This window comes from Carassius carassius, chromosome 38 (assembly GCF_963082965.1).
Source record: "Carassius carassius chromosome 38, fCarCar2.1, whole genome shotgun sequence".
In the NCBI taxonomy this organism is placed as follows: Eukaryota; Metazoa; Chordata; class Actinopteri; order Cypriniformes; family Cyprinidae; genus Carassius; species Carassius carassius.
Genome location: NC_081792.1, coordinates 24,271,692 through 24,291,669, shown reverse-complemented (window position 1 = coordinate 24,291,669; position 19,978 = coordinate 24,271,692). Strand labels below are relative to the sequence as shown.

At 37.8% G+C, this 19,978-nt stretch overlaps 1 protein-coding gene across 5 annotated transcripts; it reads left to right on the top strand.

Annotated features, from left to right (window-relative positions):
- The first annotated feature begins 191 nt into the window (after window positions 1-191).
- Window positions 192-17,191, top strand: LOC132119604 (phosphatidylinositol 4,5-bisphosphate 3-kinase catalytic subunit alpha isoform-like). Of its 5 annotated transcripts, XR_009426173.1 has the most exons (22): window positions 192-504; window positions 1,230-1,338; window positions 2,359-2,776; window positions 2,954-3,163; window positions 5,290-5,540; window positions 5,978-6,223; window positions 6,422-6,507; window positions 7,169-7,274; window positions 8,619-8,771; window positions 9,092-9,226; window positions 10,093-10,217; window positions 10,309-10,555; window positions 10,649-10,752; window positions 10,880-11,051; window positions 11,752-11,858; window positions 12,314-12,435; window positions 12,523-12,601; window positions 12,741-12,911; window positions 13,016-13,133; window positions 13,224-13,378; window positions 15,198-15,950; window positions 16,656-17,191. XR_009426173.1 is itself a non-coding variant. In XM_059529715.1 (21 exons), the coding sequence occupies exons 3-21, from the start codon at window positions 2,425-2,427 to the stop codon at window positions 15,466-15,468; spliced, it is 3,210 nt and encodes a 1,069-aa protein (XP_059385698.1). In that variant the 5' UTR covers window positions 192-504; window positions 1,239-1,338; window positions 2,359-2,424; the 3' UTR covers window positions 15,469-16,325. The 5 variants fall into 5 exon arrangements, 4 of the variants coding, with proteins under 4 accessions (XP_059385698.1, XP_059385695.1, XP_059385697.1 ...); XM_059529715.1 differs by lacking the exon at window positions 16,656-17,191 and having other exon boundaries at window positions 1,239-1,338; window positions 15,198-16,325; XM_059529712.1 differs by lacking the exon at window positions 16,656-17,191 and having other exon boundaries at window positions 15,198-16,325.
- Window positions 17,192-19,978: the final 2,787 nt, after the last annotated feature.

Here is a 19,978-nt window from a genome sequence, read left to right as displayed (position 1 = left end):
GTACCATAGCGGGATGATCGACTGAAGAAGGGAAAAAATGAATTTTGGCATTCTCTCTCTCTCTCTCTCTCTCTCTCTCTCTCTCTCTCTCTCTCTCTCTCTCTCTCTCTCTCTCTCTCACTCACTCACTCATTCACTCACTCCTCCACTCACTCGCTCTTAAGCAGTCACCCATAGACAGTAAAAGTCACCCTCCCTCTTCTATTTGGACGCTTTGGTGCTTGTTTATTCCCAGGATCCTCCCTTATTCCGTCGTGACAGCGTTTCTTGCTATTTTTATCCAATCCATGGGATATTGAACAGCATGTATTTCGTCGTTCTCCCTCGGTGATGAATGATTTGTGTCAAAACATTGCTCGCGATCCGCCGCTGCTGCTGTGATGATGGAGAGGCGGTGCGTGTCAGAGTGGGGCGGCTAGAGGCCCAGCAAAGCCCCGCGCTGGAATTACTGCCCTGAACGAGCGACTGAACACCAACAGCGGATTACCTCACAACAGCTCTCCGGTACATACCCATATTAGCTATACATATAAACGTGAGATATGTGTTTATTCCTTTATCGTTTGAATAACCAAGCTGGTGTTATTTTAAAGTGTATGTGTTTTTTCTGACTATACTGTTTGCGGGGGATATTACTGCATGTTTTTATCTGAAATTATCGGGATAGTCTAGCGGATTAGCCTACCGGCTAGGTGGCTAAAGTAATCAACATCTTAATGTTTAAAGAAATAATCCATCTTTATGAATTATTTACACGCTAAACAAGATCTCATTTTATTTTGGAATTTTTAAGCTCTTTATCAAATTTAAACGGCAGTTTCCTTTTAATTAGTGTGTTATGTCTGGTATTGCTAGCTTAAACGTTCTTGTTATAAAATTAACCTTGTTTTTTTTTTTTTATGAAACACTTGTTTAGCGGTGTAACGTTAGCAGGAAGCCGGTTTATAGACACTTTAGCTCATGTTTCTACTCCGTCACGATTCAGGTTTTATTTGTTTTGATTAATGACAATAAAAATTGATCAATAAAACCGACTTGTATGCAGTTTATAGACATTTAATTCTAGCAACTGGTTCTCTGCCATTGTGGCTTGGTCCTTTCATATGCAAGAATGATAAACCTCATAATCTCTTTATCTTCCCATTTCTGTCTCTTAACACTGCTGTGGAGGTTTGTTGGAGTTGTTAGTCCACTTTCCACTAGACACTGAATGATTGTCCTCCTTTCAGTTGTTACAGAATATTTAACTGGACCTAAAGAGAAGTTATAAAGCAAACAGATCAGATGAAAGTCTGAACTATGATGGACATTTACATACAGCCCTAACATCAGAATCAGGTAAGCACAAATACCACCATCTTATGGAAATATGGATTCATCTGCTTTCTTTTTACTCTGAAGAGATGTCTAGCAATAAAAAGTGTGAAAGGGTGGCGTTCCCAAGATTCGCACAGCTCTGTAATAAACATTTGCATGGTGTTTTACATGAATAAACTGGCAAAACTACATCGGAGTATAGTCAGGACAAACAATCTGACAAGTTCATCTCACATGGCCTAGTTTTAAAATCCAATAATTTCAGATCCCGCATTAACATGGTGAAAAGTGCAGTTTGTCAGATTGGTGAATCGCTTTTAGCAGCCTTATACCTAGGAGATGCATACGGGTGTCTGTCTTTTCTCATGTTTTCTGGGAAAGACAAGTAATCCACTTTAGTATGAAGTTCCTTAATGTTTTTGGCTGTATGTTATGTTGAAATATCTCTCCTCTCTCACAGTGTGATACATTTCTTTCATTGCTCAGTGACTCATTGTTGTTGGGTTGTACTGAACTTCCTGTAAGCATGTTTTTTTTATTTATTAAGACTGATGTCAGTGATGTGACCGCATTACATTATTCTATTGGCTTCATTGGTGTCACTATTGTTTGTCATTTGGGTATCATTCAAAACTTTGGGATTGGTAAGATTTTTTTAAATGCTTATGAAAGAAGTCTCTTATGCTTACCAAAGCTGCTTTTTAATGAAAAGTACAGTAAAAAAACAGTAATATTGTAAAAGTAATATTTTAATATGATTACAATTTAAAACAACTGTTTTCTGTTTTAATATATTTTAAAATGCTATTTATTTCAGTGATTTTTAGCAGCCACAATTACAGTCTTTAGTGTCACATGATCCTTCATAAATTGCTTCATAAATTGATCCTTCATTTTGAGACAAGCTGACTTGTTTATCTGAGATATAGTTTGCAACGCTAAACATTTTGTCTTTTCCGTTGATTTTTGTTGTTATTAAAAACAGTGCACGATGTCAAACATGTTGCCAAATCAAACTTTTTGCATCCTCTTCTCCCTCAGGTGAAGAAGAGGTTGGAGTCCCCCCCCCGCCCCCCCCGCTGTTAAAGATTGTGAGGACAACACATCATGCCTCCAAGACCCTCCTCGGGGGAACTATGGGGCATCCATTTGATGCCCCCCAGGATTCTGGTAGACTGTCTACTTCCCAATGGCATGATCTTGACACTAGAGTGCCTCCGGGAGGCCACCCTCATCACAATCAAACATGAACTGTTTAAGGAGGCAAGGAAGTACCCCCTCCACCACCTGCTGCAGGAGGAGACGTCCTATATTTTCGTCAGTGTAACGCAAGAGGCGGAGCGTGAGGAGTTCTACGATGAGACCAGAAGACTTTGCGACCTTCGGCTGTTCCAGCCCTTCCTAAAGGTCATAGAACCAGTAGGGAACAGAGAGGAAAAAATCCTCAACAGAGAAATTGGTAAGACCTCACACGGGGGCTGGTTTTTCTTTTAATAACCATATGCATATTTGCATGACTTGAAGTTATTGTCTTTGATTTATCTCAAATATTTTTCTGAGAAATTTGAGATGAAAGACATCTCTTTCTTCTTCTTACCTTGTTGTAAGATGATGTTTTTTTTTAAATGTGTTTCAGGTTTTGCCATCGGCATGCCGGTGTGCGAGTTTGATCTAGTGAAGGATCCTGAGGTGCAGGACTTTAGGAGAAATATTCTTAATGTCTGCAAAGACTCAGTAGAGCTGCGAGATGCCAGTGGGTCACACAGTCGAGCACTGTATGTTTATCCTCCTAACGTGGAGTCTTCATCAGAGCTTCCAAAGCATATATTTGGCAAATTAGACAAAGGTAGGTTTGTTCTTTTACAAAAATATTCTGGATTATTTTTCATTTAAATATTTTGGACCAAATGGCATGTTGTCATTTACTTGCATGAATTCTTCTGTAAAACATTATTGCTATTAGTGGTTTTAAGTTTTAATCTTTGGCGTAACTTGTCCCGCCCGCTGTTGAATGGGTATGATACCTCGAATTATGCAAGGCTATTACTTAAGTGAACAGACTTAGAATTTTCCTTTGGCTGAGACATTATACAGTTGCTAGGTGGTTTGAAAGTCCACCAAGAAAACGCATAACAACATGGGAACTACTCAGAACAACCTAACATTGAAATTTTGAATGGTGTTTGGCCATGCAAACTCACATTTTCTTCAAGAGCTAAAAAAGTCTTTCTTGAGCTATGTATGACCTTCTTTTGAACCTTTTTAGGCACTTCTGCTTTTGACTTACCAATGTAATTTCTGTGGGCAGAATTTGCAGAACTCAACTGCAGAACGGTGTATTCCGGTTAGGGTTGCCAACCCCTTCCGTATAACATGGAATTGTCCCATAATTAGTGCATCAGAGAAGCGTTCCGTATGAAGCTATACGAACTGCAGTTTGTAATTTCACAGTATATTCACGTATTAAATTACTACACCACTTGTGCAATCACAATTCTATAGTGGTCAAATTTACTCAGGCTGATGCTTTGCATGTAATATGCTTGACATTTGCTGTCAGGTTTAATTTTACATTTTAAAATAAGGTTTAATGATATTAAACTTTATTTTAAAAATAAAAGTACATAGGTTAAGTAAAACTGTTGTGATCATTTCTGACAACCTTTTATACACATACTTAACTGTAGACACGGAAATGACATACTTTGTGGTACAGAACAGATATTTTAAGCATCCCTTATTCTGTCACTTATTTTCCCATACAGAGTCACAGTTGTCCCTTATTTAAATTTTCTGAAGTTGACAATCCTAATTACGGTTCAAGGTCCTTTTCTGTTATTCCTGTGGGTATATTATGCAAAAATAACCTTGTTTAGGTTTTTAACTTCTATATTGATTGATTTAACAATTAGTTTGCAATGCATCATTACTCGGATAAATAAAATTATCTTTTTTTAATCTTTATTTTACAGTGAATTAAAAGTGCATAATAAAGGAAATGTTAAGTAAAATATATATAAATTAAAATATTTCAAATATAGTCAAGCTGGAAATACAGATTTTATATTTGATATAATGATTTACCACACTAGTCTCATGCTAGCACATTATTGAACTGCCACTTTTGATATTTGCATGTTTTATACATGTAATAATGCTGCTACCCAACTGCCTGCTAGGCTTTCATTGTGTTTTTGTTGATACACATTGACAGACCAGTCAACATAATTAATTGGCTGTGGTTATCAACAGCATGCCACAGACAGCGGCACCTTGATTCTGAGGTTGAAAATAACATGGAATAACATTCTTTATGGTTTCTACCCTGAGGCCAGTGGTAATCTTTAACGCATTCTCATCCCAAGGCGTCATATACTGACCCTCTTGACATTTCGTCAACATCCTACGCATATGGCACCCTCTAGCGTCAATATGAGACACAGATTATGGGTTAAGGTTAGGGTTAGGGTGAGGGTTAGGGTTAGACCGCTAGGAGGCGCCTTCTGGCCCATTTTTATCTGCTTCTAATATTGATGCTAGAGGGTGCCATGTGCGTAGGATGTTGACGAAATGTCAAAAGGGTCAGTACATGACGCCTTGGGATGAGAACGGTCTGTAATCTTCATAGTGTAGAGTCATTCCAGAAAGTTTTGTAGTGCAGCCATGTTGTTTTCTTTCATATGCGAATGGGCCTGTGTTGTAATAGTAGTAGTCATGAAGCATATGATGCTTGTTTTTTGCTTTCGCTCCTCTGTTTCCTCTTACCCTGGAGGGAGGCATGCACAACCAACTTAACTCCATTAAGTTCATTCCCTGACAACTTCATTGGGATGCATTCAATATCCAGCCTTTCTTTTTAACACACTCAGTTGACATGTGGGGTTAATTGTTTGTTCTTTCATGCTTAATGCTTGAAGGACTCAATTCAGTAATGCTGTTCCTGTTAACGCTCTGGTCTTCTTTGTGTGCTAGGTCAAATCATTGTGGTCATCTGGGTGATTGTCTCTCCCAACAACGACAAGCAAAAATACACACTAAAAATCAATCACGATTGCGTACCGGAGCATGTGATCGCTGAAGCCATCAGGAAAAAGACCAGGAGCATGCTGCTGTCCGCCGAGCAGCTAAAGATGTGCGTGCAAGAATATCAGGGCAAATACATCCTGAAAGTCTGCGGCTGTGACGAGTACCTGTTGGAAAAGTACCCCATTAGTCAGTACAAGGTATCTAGACCCGTTTGGTCTCTCTTAAATAACCGTCTTTTATTCTGTTTATGTTTTATAAAAAATTGTGCGTGTTCTCATGATATTTTCATCTTGAGTACAGTTTTGTAGTTTCATACTGGACACTGATTAATTAGCCATCTGAAATTTGTAGTCATCTCAAGATTTTTTCAGGGTTTTGGCACTAGTCATGTGTTTGTTCCAGGCTTTCATTATCTCAAAAACCAGCCAGTACACAGAATGCAAATGAGTAGTGTGAGTATCTGGCTGCATTTGAAGTTAAAATCATCCCATCAAAAAGTACTGCCAGAATTAGTGTTTAGGACACTAAAAATAGCTCTGGAGATTTTGGATGACTTAACAGTCCATGCGATGTGCTATTTATGTGGCTTTATGTACAAAATATCTCTCTGTTTCTCTGTTTCCGGTTCTGTCAGTATGTACGGAGTTGCATTATGCTGAATCGGCTGCCAAACCTCATGCTTATGTCCAAGGACAGTCTTTACTCTCAGCTGCCTATGGACAACTTCACCATGCCCTCCTACGCCCGCCGCATCTCCACCGCCACGCCTTACATGAACGGAGAGGCCTCCACCAAATCCCTCTGGACAATTAACAGCACTCTAAGGATACGTGTCCTTTGTGCCACATACGTCAATGTGAATATTCGGGACATTGACAAGGTGCTTAGCTGATGTCTTTTTGTATTCTGAAATTATTTTATTATACAAAATGATTGGGGAGGGTCTAGTAAGGTAGGAGAAGTTTCATACTGCCAAAGAACAGGAAGCTGTTTGGGTGTTGTTTCTTATAATTTTCTGCACTAGTATTTGCTTAATCTAAGAGGCTGTTTGCTAATTAGTTTTTACCTTTTGTTTCAGATTTATGTGCGGACGGGGATCTACCATGGTGGAGAACAGTTGTGTGATAATGTCAATACACAGCGTGTGCCGTGTTCAAACCCAAGGTACCGAGCAATCACTGGTCGTATCTGATACTGCATTTGATACATTACTGAGCGAAAGTGTTGGGACTTTTTATCTCATAATTCTGTCTTGCAATTATTAGTATGTATTTTGCAATCTAGACTTTTTTTTGTCAGAATTCTGAGTTTACATCTCTATTTCATGGATGAAAGGATCTGTTTATATGACAAAATGCACATTTTGTTCAATACATTTTTTGGTGCGTTCCATTTCATATTCATTTTATTACACAGAATAAAATTTTACATTAATGAAATGCAATTGCGAGATTTATACTCGCAATTCCTAAAAAAAAAAATAATAGAATTATACTGAAATATAAACTGAGAAATAAAATAAAAATCGCATTTACCTTTGTGTGTGTAAGTGGCTTTGTACCACCCAACTCCAACGACTAGGTCCATGCTGTTAGTGGGAAGCACAAGTAAATAGATTTTCTTCAGTCTTGTGTGCCCTGGCTACATGGTAATTAGTCATATTAATTCTCTTGCCAGCGAGTGCCCTCACCAGGCCTGTGGTGGCTGAAGGTTGCCCGACCCCTGATGTCATGCCCAGTAATATGACTTTCAAAAGTGTTAGATATTTGAAATGCAAAATTCTATATTTAAAAAAATGGATAGCATCTTCTCTTTCTGTCTCCAGGTGGAACGAGTGGCTGACCTATGACATGTACATTCCTGACATCCCCCGGGCAGCTCGCCTCTGTCTCTCCATCTGCTCTGTGAAAGGAAGGAAGGGGGCAAAAGAGGTGATGATTTGGTTTTCTGTTGTTATGGTAAACTAAGGGTGCTTTCACTCTAGCACTTTTGGTGCGCACCCAGGTTAGATTGACGTCAGGTCAGTTTGTTGATGATATGAACGCTGTCTTCCGATCTCGGGTGCGCACCCGTGAACCGTACCCGTGTCCGCTTAAAAAGGTTGGTCTGGGGTACGGATCATGTGAACTCCGGTAGGGTTCACTGCTGATGGGAACGCAATCATACCAAATCGCAGAAATTAACCGACGTATTATTTGATAAAATATTGTATTTGTTTGTGTTGCACTTACTTTCCGGATGAGCGTGACTGATGTGCTTGCAGACAGAGAGCTATATGTAGTATTTCTGTATACCTTCATTGTTCTTTAGAGCATTTGCAGTACATTCGTATTACAGACGTAAATGCCGTTATTTACGTTGGTTCAAAAACTTAAATATATAAAAGTGCAGAGAGCAATGTTATGCATTGTCCACCTTCTCCTGCACTGTTGTTACTAAGCAATCGGGTAAACAGCTGCTGGATTGATTACGCAAACGAATCGCGGTTCGGACCCACATAATATAATATGAATGCAGTCCAGAGGGGGGAGCAATCGAGTTAGGGTTAAGACCAGGCAAGTGAACCAAGTGTGAAAGAACTCTAAAATTGTTAATTGAAATAAATTTTTAATAAAATATAAATTATCAATGAGAATCTACATTGAAAGAAACTGTGAATTTTTCAAAATTGAGATTTATATATCATATAAGAATAAATAAGCTTTCCATTGATGTATGGTTTATTAGGATCAGACAATATTGGGCTGAGACGCAACTATTTGAAAATCTGGAATCTGAGGGTGCAAAAAAATCTAAATACTGAGAAAATCGCCTTGATGACTGAAGTTCTTAGCAATGCATATTACTAATCAAAAATTAAGTGTCGATATATTTACGGTTGGAAATTTACAAAATATCTTCGTGGAACATGATCTATACTTAATATCCTAATGATTTTTGGCATAAAAGAAAAATCAATAATTTTGACCCATACAATGTTTTTTTGGGCTATTGCTAAAAATATACCCCATCGACTTAAGACTGGTTTTGTGCTCCAGGGTCACAAATAAGTTTGTTGAAATACTGAAATTACTGCAATTAAACCTGAAATAAAAATAAGTTCAAGCTAAATAGAAATAGAAAAAAAACAAAAAACAATTAAAAAAATAAATAGACAAAAGCACATAACAAAACTAAAATTAACTTAAATGTTAATTAATAAAAAAAAACAGAATTGTTCTAATAGTATTTGCTTCAGAAGGCTTTGAAATGAACATTTAAATGATCTTCTACAGGAGCACTGTCCACTGGCCTGGGGAAACGTCAACTTGTTTGACTACACGCACACTCTGGTCTCAGGAAAGATGGCACTGAACCTGTGGCCAGTACCACACGGTCTTGAAGACCTCCTCAACCCAATTGGGGTCACAGGCTCCAACCCTAATAAGGTTTCCTCTCTTGCATAACCTCTTTGAGCACTGAGACACTTTAATAAGCTCTAATACGATTCCTCTGTGTTGTCTAATCTGAGCTGACATGGTTAATCAAGAGCGTATGTTCCAAATCTGTTTATTCAGTATTTTGTTTATTTTATTTATTTGGTTATTTTTTATTTACAAGAAAGATCTAATGGCCTTAATACAAAATTCAGTAGTGTATCTGCATAGATGCTAAAACCATATTAGTTCTTATTAACAAATCAAGTAACTAAATAAAACTTTACTGTGTTTTGCTGTATATTTCATTTCTTAATTTATATTTACTCTAGGAAACCCCATGTCTGGAGCTGGAGTTCGACTATTTCAGCTCCCCTGTAAAGTACCCTGACATGGCCACGATTGAGGATCATGCTAACTGGATAATATCCAGGGAGATGGGATACAATTACTGTCAGTCTGGACAGGTGAGCTTACAGACACACACATCCTAATTAATTAATAATTCTGACACACTTCCTGCTGCTATTAATACCCTTTACAAGCCTGAGGAGCATGAGAAACATCTGTCATTTTCTACGGTCACCTCACGAGTCCGTGTCATTATTCCAATTATTAATTATCATGTTCATTCATTTGATTTTGTTATAGATTTCAGCAGTGACAGTACACTTCACGGCTTTAAAACTACTGCTTTCTTGTTAAAATCACTGATGCATCAATTCTACAAAAGCAGACACCATTGTTTAATGACAACAGACGTCATATTAGGTCTGTCTTGCAAAGATTGTTGCTCAAAAGCTAATTTCTGAACCGTGATTGAGGTTTATTCACATTGAAAGTACACTGTTGTTCAAGAATTTGAGTACTTTAAAAAGAAGTCTCTTATGCTCACTAGGCTGCTTTTATTTGATCAAAAATAAAAAATTAAATATTGTGAAATATTACAATTTCAAATAACTGTTTTCTATTTTAATACATTTTTAAAATGTAATCTACTCCTGTGATGACAAAGCTGAATTTTCACATTGTCAAATGATACTAATTTCTGATATGATGATTTGCTGCTAAAGAAACACAATATTGATATAGTTTCTGTGGAATAATGAAGTGTCCTTTCTGAGTAAAAGTATGCATTTCGTAATTCTTTCTGACCCCAAATTTTTGAATGCTTATGTATATAAAATAAAATGGAGAAAATGAATATATTTGTTAATATTACAATATTTTAAATATTATTAAGTGAATATTAATCATTAATAAAATATGACTGAATTTATTTTTCTTTCTAAGTTGTTCTGTTTATTAATTGAGTTTCTCATCTGACTTACAGAGCAGCAGACTCGCGCGAGACCATGCCATGACGGAGGCTGATATAGAGCAACTTCGACAGCTGAGCAACAGGGACCCGCTATCTGAGATCACGGAGCAGGAAAAAGACTTCTTATGGAGACACCGGTAGTCTAACGCCCCCATTAGCTCTACTCATTTTGGTGCCTCTTGGTAGAAAAGTTGATTTAAAACTGTATTTGTGTTTCTTTTACTCTAGGCAGTATTGTGTAAATATTCCAGAAATCCTGCCCAAGATTCTTCTGGCGGTGAAGTGGAATTCCAGGGATGAAGTTGCACAGATGTTTTGCCTTCTTAAAGACTGGCCCGCAATAAAGCCGGAACAAGCCATGGAGTTGCTTGACTGTAACTATCCTGATCCAATGATCCGAGACTTCGCAGTTCGGTGCCTTGAGAAGTATCTGACTGATGACAAACTCTCGCAGTACCTCATTCAGTTGGTTCAGGTAAGTCTGATATAATCATTTATTCAATATTAATGTCCTTGTGTGTTTACTTTTAGGTTTTTTTTTCAATGTTTCACTTTACATTTGTTGAAGGTTTTGAAGTATGAGCAGTATCTTGATAACCCACTGGTGCGATTTCTGCTGAAAAAAGCTCTTACCAACCAGAGGATTGGGCACTTCTTCTTTTGGCATTTAAAGTAAGAGATTTCCTCTTTTTGTTCTCTTTTCTATCAGGGTTTTTACGTACACTGACCTAAACATCATAAACATGTTTCTGAAGTTCCAAATGAAGTTCAAATTGTTACCTATCTTGTGGGGTTGCAGGTCAGAAATGCACAATAAAACCGTGAGTCAGCGGTTTGGTCTGCTGCTGGAGTCATACTGTCGGGCATGTGGCATGTACCTGAAGCACCTGAGCAGACAGGTGGAAGCCATGGAGAAGCTCATCAACCTCACAGACATTCTCAAACAGGAGAAGAAGGATGAAACCCAGAAGGTAAACTCAACCCTTGACCTTCTCACCTCACCTAAAAGGTAGTTGCATGGGCATGTGAGGTTATATTAGGAGAGTCTTTATGGAGCATACAACGTCTATGAGGTGATCCTTAAAAAGCATTCAGGCATTACAATAAACATCCCACTTGATGTTATGTAGTTAAGCCTTAAGTTCATTAGCCAATTACGTTGTTTTGCATTTGTTGTGAATAAGGATCGAGAAGCTCTTTTGATCTAATGGGGGCTCAAATCAATTATTTCATTGAAAAATCAGTTAAGGAATCAAGAAATCAACTGGGAAATGTATAAATAAATTGAAAAAAAAAAAAGATCAAGTAAGCAGCTGTTAGCATGTGGATAAAAGGATTCATGAATGTGCAGTTTGATAAATAAATAAAAAAATTGTAACAATTAAAATTAAAAACTAGGAGTTATTAATTATGGAACAAAAATGATCAAGAAGTAAGTAGTCATTTTTAATATGTGATAAAACTATCGATAAATGCATTTTTATTTTTAATTTTTATTGCACCTGCCTCCTGGTGTAGTGGGAAATCGATAATAGGGCAGTAGAAAATAGAAAAATCAATAATATTAACTAAAAAACTAAGATCATTCATTGCTCTGATGTTGACTTTAGAATGATATTTTTATCTATTGACTGACTTTTATTTGAAAGTGTATTTGTTTTGGTTTTTCAGGTGCAAATGAAGTTCCTGGTGGAGCAGATGAAGCGACCAGACTTCATGGATGCCCTCCAAAATTTCACCTCTCCACTCAACCCCGCCCACCAGCTGGGTAATCTACGGTGAGTCCCACACTGTGCAGTATTTACCGCTGAGAGAATGTATTTTCATTTAGCAGACATGTCAGTTTTACGGCAACATTAAGCATGGCAGTCAAGACATTTATAATGTTACTAAATGGTCTTTTTCTAATCCGTGCTGTTCTTTTGAACTTCCTACGGTTTCTTCCTAAAAGCAGAACCGGTTACTGTTTTCAACATTGATATTAATGTTTCTTGAATAGCAAATTAGTTTATTAGAATAATTTCTGAAAAATCACAGGAATAAATAACATTTTAAAATATATTAAAATAGAAAACAGTTTTTTGAAATTGTAATCAAATTTCACAATATTACTGAATTTTTGAGCAGATAAATGCAGTCTTGGTGAGCAAAAAAATAATAAAAAAAACTCACCCACATGCTTTTGAACCGTAGTCTGTTTGATTGGTGACTTGATTTTCTGTTTGCCTGTTAGACTTGAAGACTGCAGAATCATGTCCTCTGCCAAGAGACCGCTCTGGCTGAACTGGGAAAATCCTGACATCATGTCCGAACTTCTCTTCCAAAACAATGAGATCATCTTTAAGAATGGGGATGGTCAGATTTTTATTCTCGTGTGTTTTTTTTTTTTTTTTCTTTTTTTTGTATGGATGTCTTTATTTGGTAAACTTTTCCTTTCCTCAGACCTGCGGCAAGACATGCTGACACTACAGATCATCAGAATAATGGAGAACATTTGGCAAAATCAGGGGCTGGACCTGAGGTATGTGGGTGTAGTAGTTAAACCTCTTGCCTGGTAACCAAAACATTGTTCAGCCATATAAATAGTAGTTACCCGGGTATTAATCTTAATTTGACGTGAGTGATTTTGAAAAGATTTTCTATTAACTCTATTATCCCAGAATGCTCCCCTATGGCTGCTTGTCTATTGGAGACTGCGTGGGTCTCATTGAGGTGGTGAGAAGTTCCCACACCATCATGCAGATTCAGTGTAAAGGAGGTCTAAAAGGTGCGCTTCAGTTTAACAGTTCAACATTGCATCAGTGGCTGAAGGACAAGAATAGGGGCGAGATGTGAGTGGCAAATATTTGAATAATTATTTTCACTATTAAATTGAAAATTAGATTCAAATGGCTAGTATTCAAATATCTAGTAACGGAATGATCTGTGTTAATAGGTACGACATGGCCATCGACTTGTTTACACGATCGTGCGCTGGCTATTGTGTGGCTACTTTCATTCTGGGCATCGGTGACAGACACAACAGTAACATCATGGTGAAGGATGATGGGCAGGTATGAACTTGATCTTTAGATGCCTTAATGGCAATGAAACATTTTCATGATCAGTATCCTCATATTGACCTTTTGCTTGTGTTCCTGCAGCTGTTTCATATAGATTTTGGTCACTTTTTGGACCACAAGAAGAAGAAGTTTGGTTACAAGCGAGAGCGAGTGCCGTTTGTGTTAACCCAAGACTTCTTAATTGTGATCAGCAAAGGAGGGACCCAAGAGTGCACTAAAACCAGAGAGTTTGAGAGGTGTGTATGTGCATGTTGGAAGCATTACACATTATTTTCCAGTTTTAGCTTAGCAGAAACAAATCCTTTGTGTTTCAACATTAACATAGTAACTGGCAGGCAGCTAACTATCCGAGACAGTTAGAGATCGAGTTGAACAATAGAGGCTTTCAAAATGGGCCTCCATCCCAGCAGCCTTTCCTCCTCCAACAATACTCTGACAGCAAGCCGGCTGCCAAGTTTCCTGCCACTTCTCCAGACTTCCTCTTTCTTACAAATCTCTGCTTCATTTGGGACTCAAAGGAGGCTTAAAAAAAAAAAAAAAAAGAAGCAGGATTTGTATCAGTGTGTGTCAGAGGAGTAGCAGTGAAATAACCCAATGATGAAATAGTCTCTAATGGAAGAACAGGCTTTGAAAGTGCCTTCAAAAACAGGTTTTGAGCTCATCATTTTTTTTTTATGTAGAGCATATGAAACAATGATTTAATGTTGTCTCATATGAAAAGCATTTAAATTCTCCTGAAATTTGTACAAATCTTTAGATTTTTTTAAATGAGCTTTTGGATTATTGCAGAAAGTAATCTTTGCGACCTACAAAAGTTTAGGACTCTTACATGTTTGGTTCATCAGGCTAAGGCCCTGTCCACACGGACACTTGTATTTTTATAACCGTGACTTTTTTTACGCGGTTCGGCCTTTCGTCCACACGAAAACGCAGTTTCAGGGCACCGAAACCGAACTTTTTTGAAAACTACGGCCAGGGTGAGCATTTTCAGAAACGCCGGTTGCAGTGTTGTCGTGTGGACAGTATAACCGGGGTTTTTGCCTTGCGACGTCAGAATGTGCGCCGTTATCCGCTGTGTTTGACGTCAGATTGTGCGCCGCTGACTGCTTCTGATTGGCCAAGGTGACTTTACAATTTGGGTTATATCGCTGCCTGCTGGTGTGGCATGCTCTTGACAGCGCTTGACAGCATGTTTTTGCGTTTTCATGTGGACGGGATTTTTTTTTTAAACGCAGGAGGAAAAACTCTATAAGAAACTATAAAAATACCCGTGTCCGTGTGGACTAGGCCTAAGTTTTACTAGTTTCTGTGAATATGCACAAATTTTTCATCGGATAGGCGTTTCGTCCACACGGATCCGGCGTTTTCGGAGGGTGAAACCGCTATTTTTTCAAACCGGGTTCCAGAGTGGATAGATCTGAAAGCGCTGTCTTTGCGTTTTCATGTGGACGGGGCCATCCGTATATTTTCTGAAACGATGATGTCATCGCCCCACGTGTCAACCCTAGTCAGACACCGCTACGTCACGTAAGAGCAACAACAACAATGGTTTGTATACAGCGCGCAAGGTTTATGCACATGCTTGCTCCAATTCTTCTTCTTCATTTTTAGTGTATCTCTGTGGCAAAGTTACAGCGCCACATACTGATCTGGCATGTATACTTGATCGTTTTCAGTCGATTTCACTGGTTTTGTGGAGACGCAGATATTTCTTGATACGACGTCATGTGGACGGGATTTTTTTTTAAGAACGAGGGTAAAAAAAAAAGATAGGATTGGGGTAAGCTCCGGCTTTGTGTGAACGTAGCCTTAGCTACTGGCTTTTTCAAGAAACCTAAACGTTTTAAGAAATCACTAATGTGGTGTAATTTAATTTGTAGAATAAAATGTGAAAATATTTTGAGCTATTGGAACATTGAGCTTGTGTTAGCCACAGACCTCATTTCAGGCATTTAACCAAAAACTCATTTAATAAACCCATTACTCCTTTCTGAGTTTTTGGACTTTATTTACATGCAGCAGGGTAGCTGAACATCTCACTGTCTCCCCCTGCAGGTTCCAGGAGATGTGCTACAAGGCTTACTTGGCTATCAGACAGCATGCCAACCTTTTCATAAATCTCTTCTCCATGATGCTGGGCTCAGGCATGCCAGAGCTGCAGTCCTTCGACGACATCGCTTACATCCGAAAGACCCTGGCACTGGACAAAACAGAGCAAGAGGCCTTAGACTATTTCATGAAGCAGATGAATGACGCTCACCATGGTGGATGGACCACCAAGATGGACTGGATCTTTCACACCATCCGGCACCATGCCCAAAACTGAGCCGACAGATCCCAGCCCCTGGTGGAATGGGCAGAAACAAAACCCTTTTTGTAGGAAGCACTGCCTGTTTTATGCCATGAAGAATCATAGCACCCAAACCTCATGTACAAATGACCTTCAGAGCACTAAAACAACCTGGAAAGACATGTTTTTTGTCCTCCTCTTGGTTTTTGTTTGTGTTTTACCTTATATGAGGCAACTCTTGCCCATCATTGCCCAGAGTGGTTGTACAATATAGCTGGGGTTTTGTCCTACAGTTTTTTTTTTTCTCTCCCCATTGTGCTGCTCTTCTCCTGGAGATTCAATTCTTCTTCTTATTATTACTTCTTACAATTTTTTTGCAGAAAACAAACCTTCAAAGACAAAAAAAAATACGTTCTGCACTCTTCAGGAGCTTTTATGGGGATGTTCATGTCTTCCTGTTTAAAACTACAAATGCCTTCTAAAATGCACGGAACCTCTGAGAACACTAGAAAAACAGGGTATGAAACTTTCTGGTCTGCTACCTGGCCTTTCCTCTCAAAACCGACTTTAAATCCCCCGAAAGGCAGCCGAGGCATAGCAGTATGAATCTGATGGTGCTGATTTTCAAATTGCGTTCCTGTTCTTTGAGTTCAGTTGGCCACACAGGTCTTTGTATTAGACGGATGATAAGGTTCTGTTCTCTTTTCTTCCTTATATGCACAGCGAGCTAAAATGATAGCCTGAATACCTTATTATGCACTGGATGTGAATATTTTTTATTTTCTTTTTATTATGAACTCACATTTTGGCCTCACCGTAGCACTACACGAGTCTTGTACTCATTATACAGACTTTTCAGAGACATGGTTTGTGTTCTCGATATGCACGTAACTCACTAGACTAACCGTGCAAATCCTTCATGATCGAAAGAAATATTCATTTTAGCTCTACAATGTTTTTCTAATTATTATTTTTTTATATGGCTAGTACTGATGGTGATATATAAGCAGATAAGTGCTGATTAAGTATTTCCCTTATTTTACACACTATTTACTCCCGAGTATTCAGTTTGAAGCAATTTACGCAATGTTTATTTTCGACAAGGCTGTCAGCCAATACCGATGGGTTAAAAATAGTCATATATTGGCAAATTATCAACCTGGCTGGAAATATATCAGTTTATCACTAATCAGGACATATATCTTTATTTTTATTCCTTACAGATCAATGATGTTTTTCCAGTTCCAGTGTGTGAAACATCAAGGGAATCCAGGTTATCGTCTCTCTGTGTTTTCTCGGTTGTCCAGTGCGATTGAGCAGCACAGAATAACGATTGTCCTTTCAGATGCCCTGGCAGCGTGCAGATATGAAGCCTTAATACAATCGCTTAGTATGAATGGATATTCTTCTCCACGTGTCCTTGCATGCCACAGGAAAGCAAACACTTGTTGGTGCTTTGACGCTGGGTAGTTAGGAAAGACAAAACCTCCGCTTCATCTCTCCTTCCGTTGACTCTGGGTACTTTATTCTACTACACTAAAGCTGGCAAGACCTTTCCTTTTTAGCCTGACTCTTTTTCTTTTAAACAGATGCCACCTGTGGTTTGTGCGCGAGGCATTAAAGGGATAGTCCAGCCAAAAAAGAAAATTATTTTATTTACTGTAAATGTTGGGATCTAAACCAAAATTGACTTCTAAAGAATGAACAAAGAAAAATACCAATACCAAAGTCAATGGGAACTGAAACTGGTTTTCATCATTCTTCAGAAAAATGTTGTCGTCATTCTTCAAATTTGTATTTTGTGTTTCACAGAGAAAGTTAGTCATACAGGTTTTAAATGAGATAAGGGTTATTTTGGGCTGGACTGTTTCTTTAAAACAAATGGTGCTATGTAGTTAAACATTATGTTGAAAGATTCTTGGACGAAATGGATGTTTTAGATCAATGGCTTTTAGATGCTTCAAATGGATGACACTGGCAAAATCATTTACGATGACAGTACCGTGCATTAGAACTACAGATACATTTATATACAGATATATGTATATATATAGGTGTATATATACACGACTGTTTTCCCTCATTGTCTCTTTTTTTCATTAGTGAAGACAATGTGCCGTGAATGTTTCATGGTGCAGGATGTCTCAGATGTGGAGTTACAGGGCTGAGCAAACTAGAGAAGAGGAAGTAAAGGTAGTTATTTTTTTATTTGTTCTTTTCAAATGAACTAAGGAGCATCCTCTTGAGTCAGCTTAAGTGCCTTGCAAGAGGCTGTGATGGCAGTGTTACGTTCGAACTGCTCCCTTCGTCCTGTTGATTGGCCAGCTTTCTGAATCCCAATAACACTTTAGCTTGGTCGTTTTGAACCAGATCGTGATGTGAGATTCAAGAACAGATCATATCCAATTAAATTATCGCAAAAAAAAAAAAACATTTACTCACGCTCATGCTTTTCCAAACCTTTTTCTATTTTCAAGATATTTTGAAGAACGTTCAAGCAACGTTGGACCTAATTGACTTTTATTGGAAAAAGTAAATATTTAATTTCATATGTGTTTGGAGTGACGTGAGGGTGAGTAAATGGTGACCGTTTTCCTTTTAGTGTGAACTATCTCATTGGACACAAATCAAAATAACATTTCTTGTCAGTTAATCCAAGCCCCTGTCATGCATTACTTTAAAGCTGTGAAAATGCACATTTACAAAAGAGGTGCAATTATGCTATTTAAATGGATATATGGCTACTGGCAGGAAACCCCTGAGTACTATTATTCTTGTGTTTTCCTCGAAAGGAAAGGCAAGTGATCTTACTTGCATAACCACCTGAGATATAAATGATCAGATGAAGATCTGATTGGTCGACGTAGTAAATTAAGGAAACGACATATGCTCATTTCCACATTACAGTCTGATGAGGTCTTTGCGGAGCCAAAATTCAGATTGAATATTGGGCAGCATCAACCAGTGCAAATCATAATGAAAGATGGTTTGCTTTTCTACTGCTTTTAAGTTTAAAATGGTCCTGAGTACTTACTATTGTAGTATCCCACATTTACAGTATGCATTTTTTTTTGTTTTGTAAAAGTTGTAACTTATATGCAGAAAACAAGTGAACAGGTATACACTTGGGTGTCAGGCTGATGTTTGCAAGTGGTTCTAGCACTTTGTATTCCTCTGTTCTTTCTCTCTTTGCCTTCGATCCTAAGGGATGCTTTAGTCTCCTGCATGTGTTTTTAAACCTATGTGCTCATTTACTGCCTGAAACTGAGATCCGCTACATTAGAGCTTAGTCATAGTAAGCAGCCTTATGTTAGCTCTCTTAAAGCCATTTATTGCATGGTTCTTTTCACTACGTGTTTTTGTCTGTACAGGTTACAGATCTACTTGGGCTGGACCCGCTTAAAAGCCCATTCACAAACGTCTAATGTGATCAGTAGCTTTCTAATTTACTTTTTAATGATTTTAATGACTTTCAAACAAACTATTGAGATGCAGAAATTCTGAAGTCTTTTGTATGACAAAGGAAAATGAGAAAAAAAAGGAGTTAAACGACAAAATGTTTATTTGTTGTACTTGAAAATCATTGCTTGGAGCGGTCTTTGTGTCGACTACGATGCCGTCAATGTTTCATAGCACTGAAGGTTTACTTGCATAGGCAATTTCATACCGATTGTGAATGTTTCCATGGTTTGGGTTGGAGTCTCTTTACAGTTAGAAACTCCACTGCACCAATAAAAAGAGAGAAAAATACCATTTAAATTCAAAGAAAAATAAACGTTTAAATTTGTTTGCTATTATGTGAAGTGTAAAAGATGGAAGATATAGAAAAATCTATTTAATGGAAGGTCAAAGCGTGTTTTATTTGTATTTTTTTATGCTTTGAGTGTTTACATTTCTCTCTGTATTTCTGTCGCATTTTACTCATTTATGTGTTGAATTATGATGTCATAAAGATATGATTTTCTTTACTATCACTATTAGAAAATTATATGTAGAGGGCCAAATACTTTCTTTACCTCCTTTCTTCCTTGCATGAAAAAAAAAAAGTGGGGGGGGGGGGGGCGTAATAGAAAAAAGAGAAAAGTTGAACTTGCCCTTGGATTATTATTATAATTTTTTTTTTTTTTTTGGTAGATATAAGGGATTTTTGGCCTATGACTGCACTCAGTTGAAACCATCTATAAACTGCCGTCAGTTACAAAGCCTCATCTTCATTTATATTCGGTTTCATTGTGCACCTCAATTCAAAAGTAGCTTTGTATCCAGTCTGTCTTCAATATTTTGAGTGTTATGTGACTATGTACAAATAAACGTATTTCAAGAATTTTTTGTCTGTGTGTGGATCTGTCTGATTATATACATGTCCATGTATTTTTGTTTTAATTACAGGAAAACAATATCAGAAATAAAAAAGGAGTTTGGTGTACCCCATAGATATATATGTGTATGGATGTATATTTTTCAACGGCTCTGGATGTACCCATAGACTGTATAATTATCTGATAATAACATGTAACGTTATCACGTGACTGCGAGACTTTTATTA

Bases quoted from the DNA above. Each gene is read 5' to 3' on its own strand.
- LOC132119604 (XM_059529716.1), top strand. From the start codon at position 2,425: ATGCCTCCAAGACCCTCCTCGGGGGAACTATGGGGCATCCATTTGATG. The intron at 9,227-10,092 runs GTGAGCTTACAG...TCTGACTTACAG, and splicing joins ATTACTGTCAGTCTGGACAG to AGCAGCAGACTCGCGCGAGA. The intron at 10,218-10,308 runs GTAGTCTAACGC...CTTTTACTCTAG, and splicing joins GACTTCTTATGGAGACACCG to GCAGTATTGTGTAAATATTC.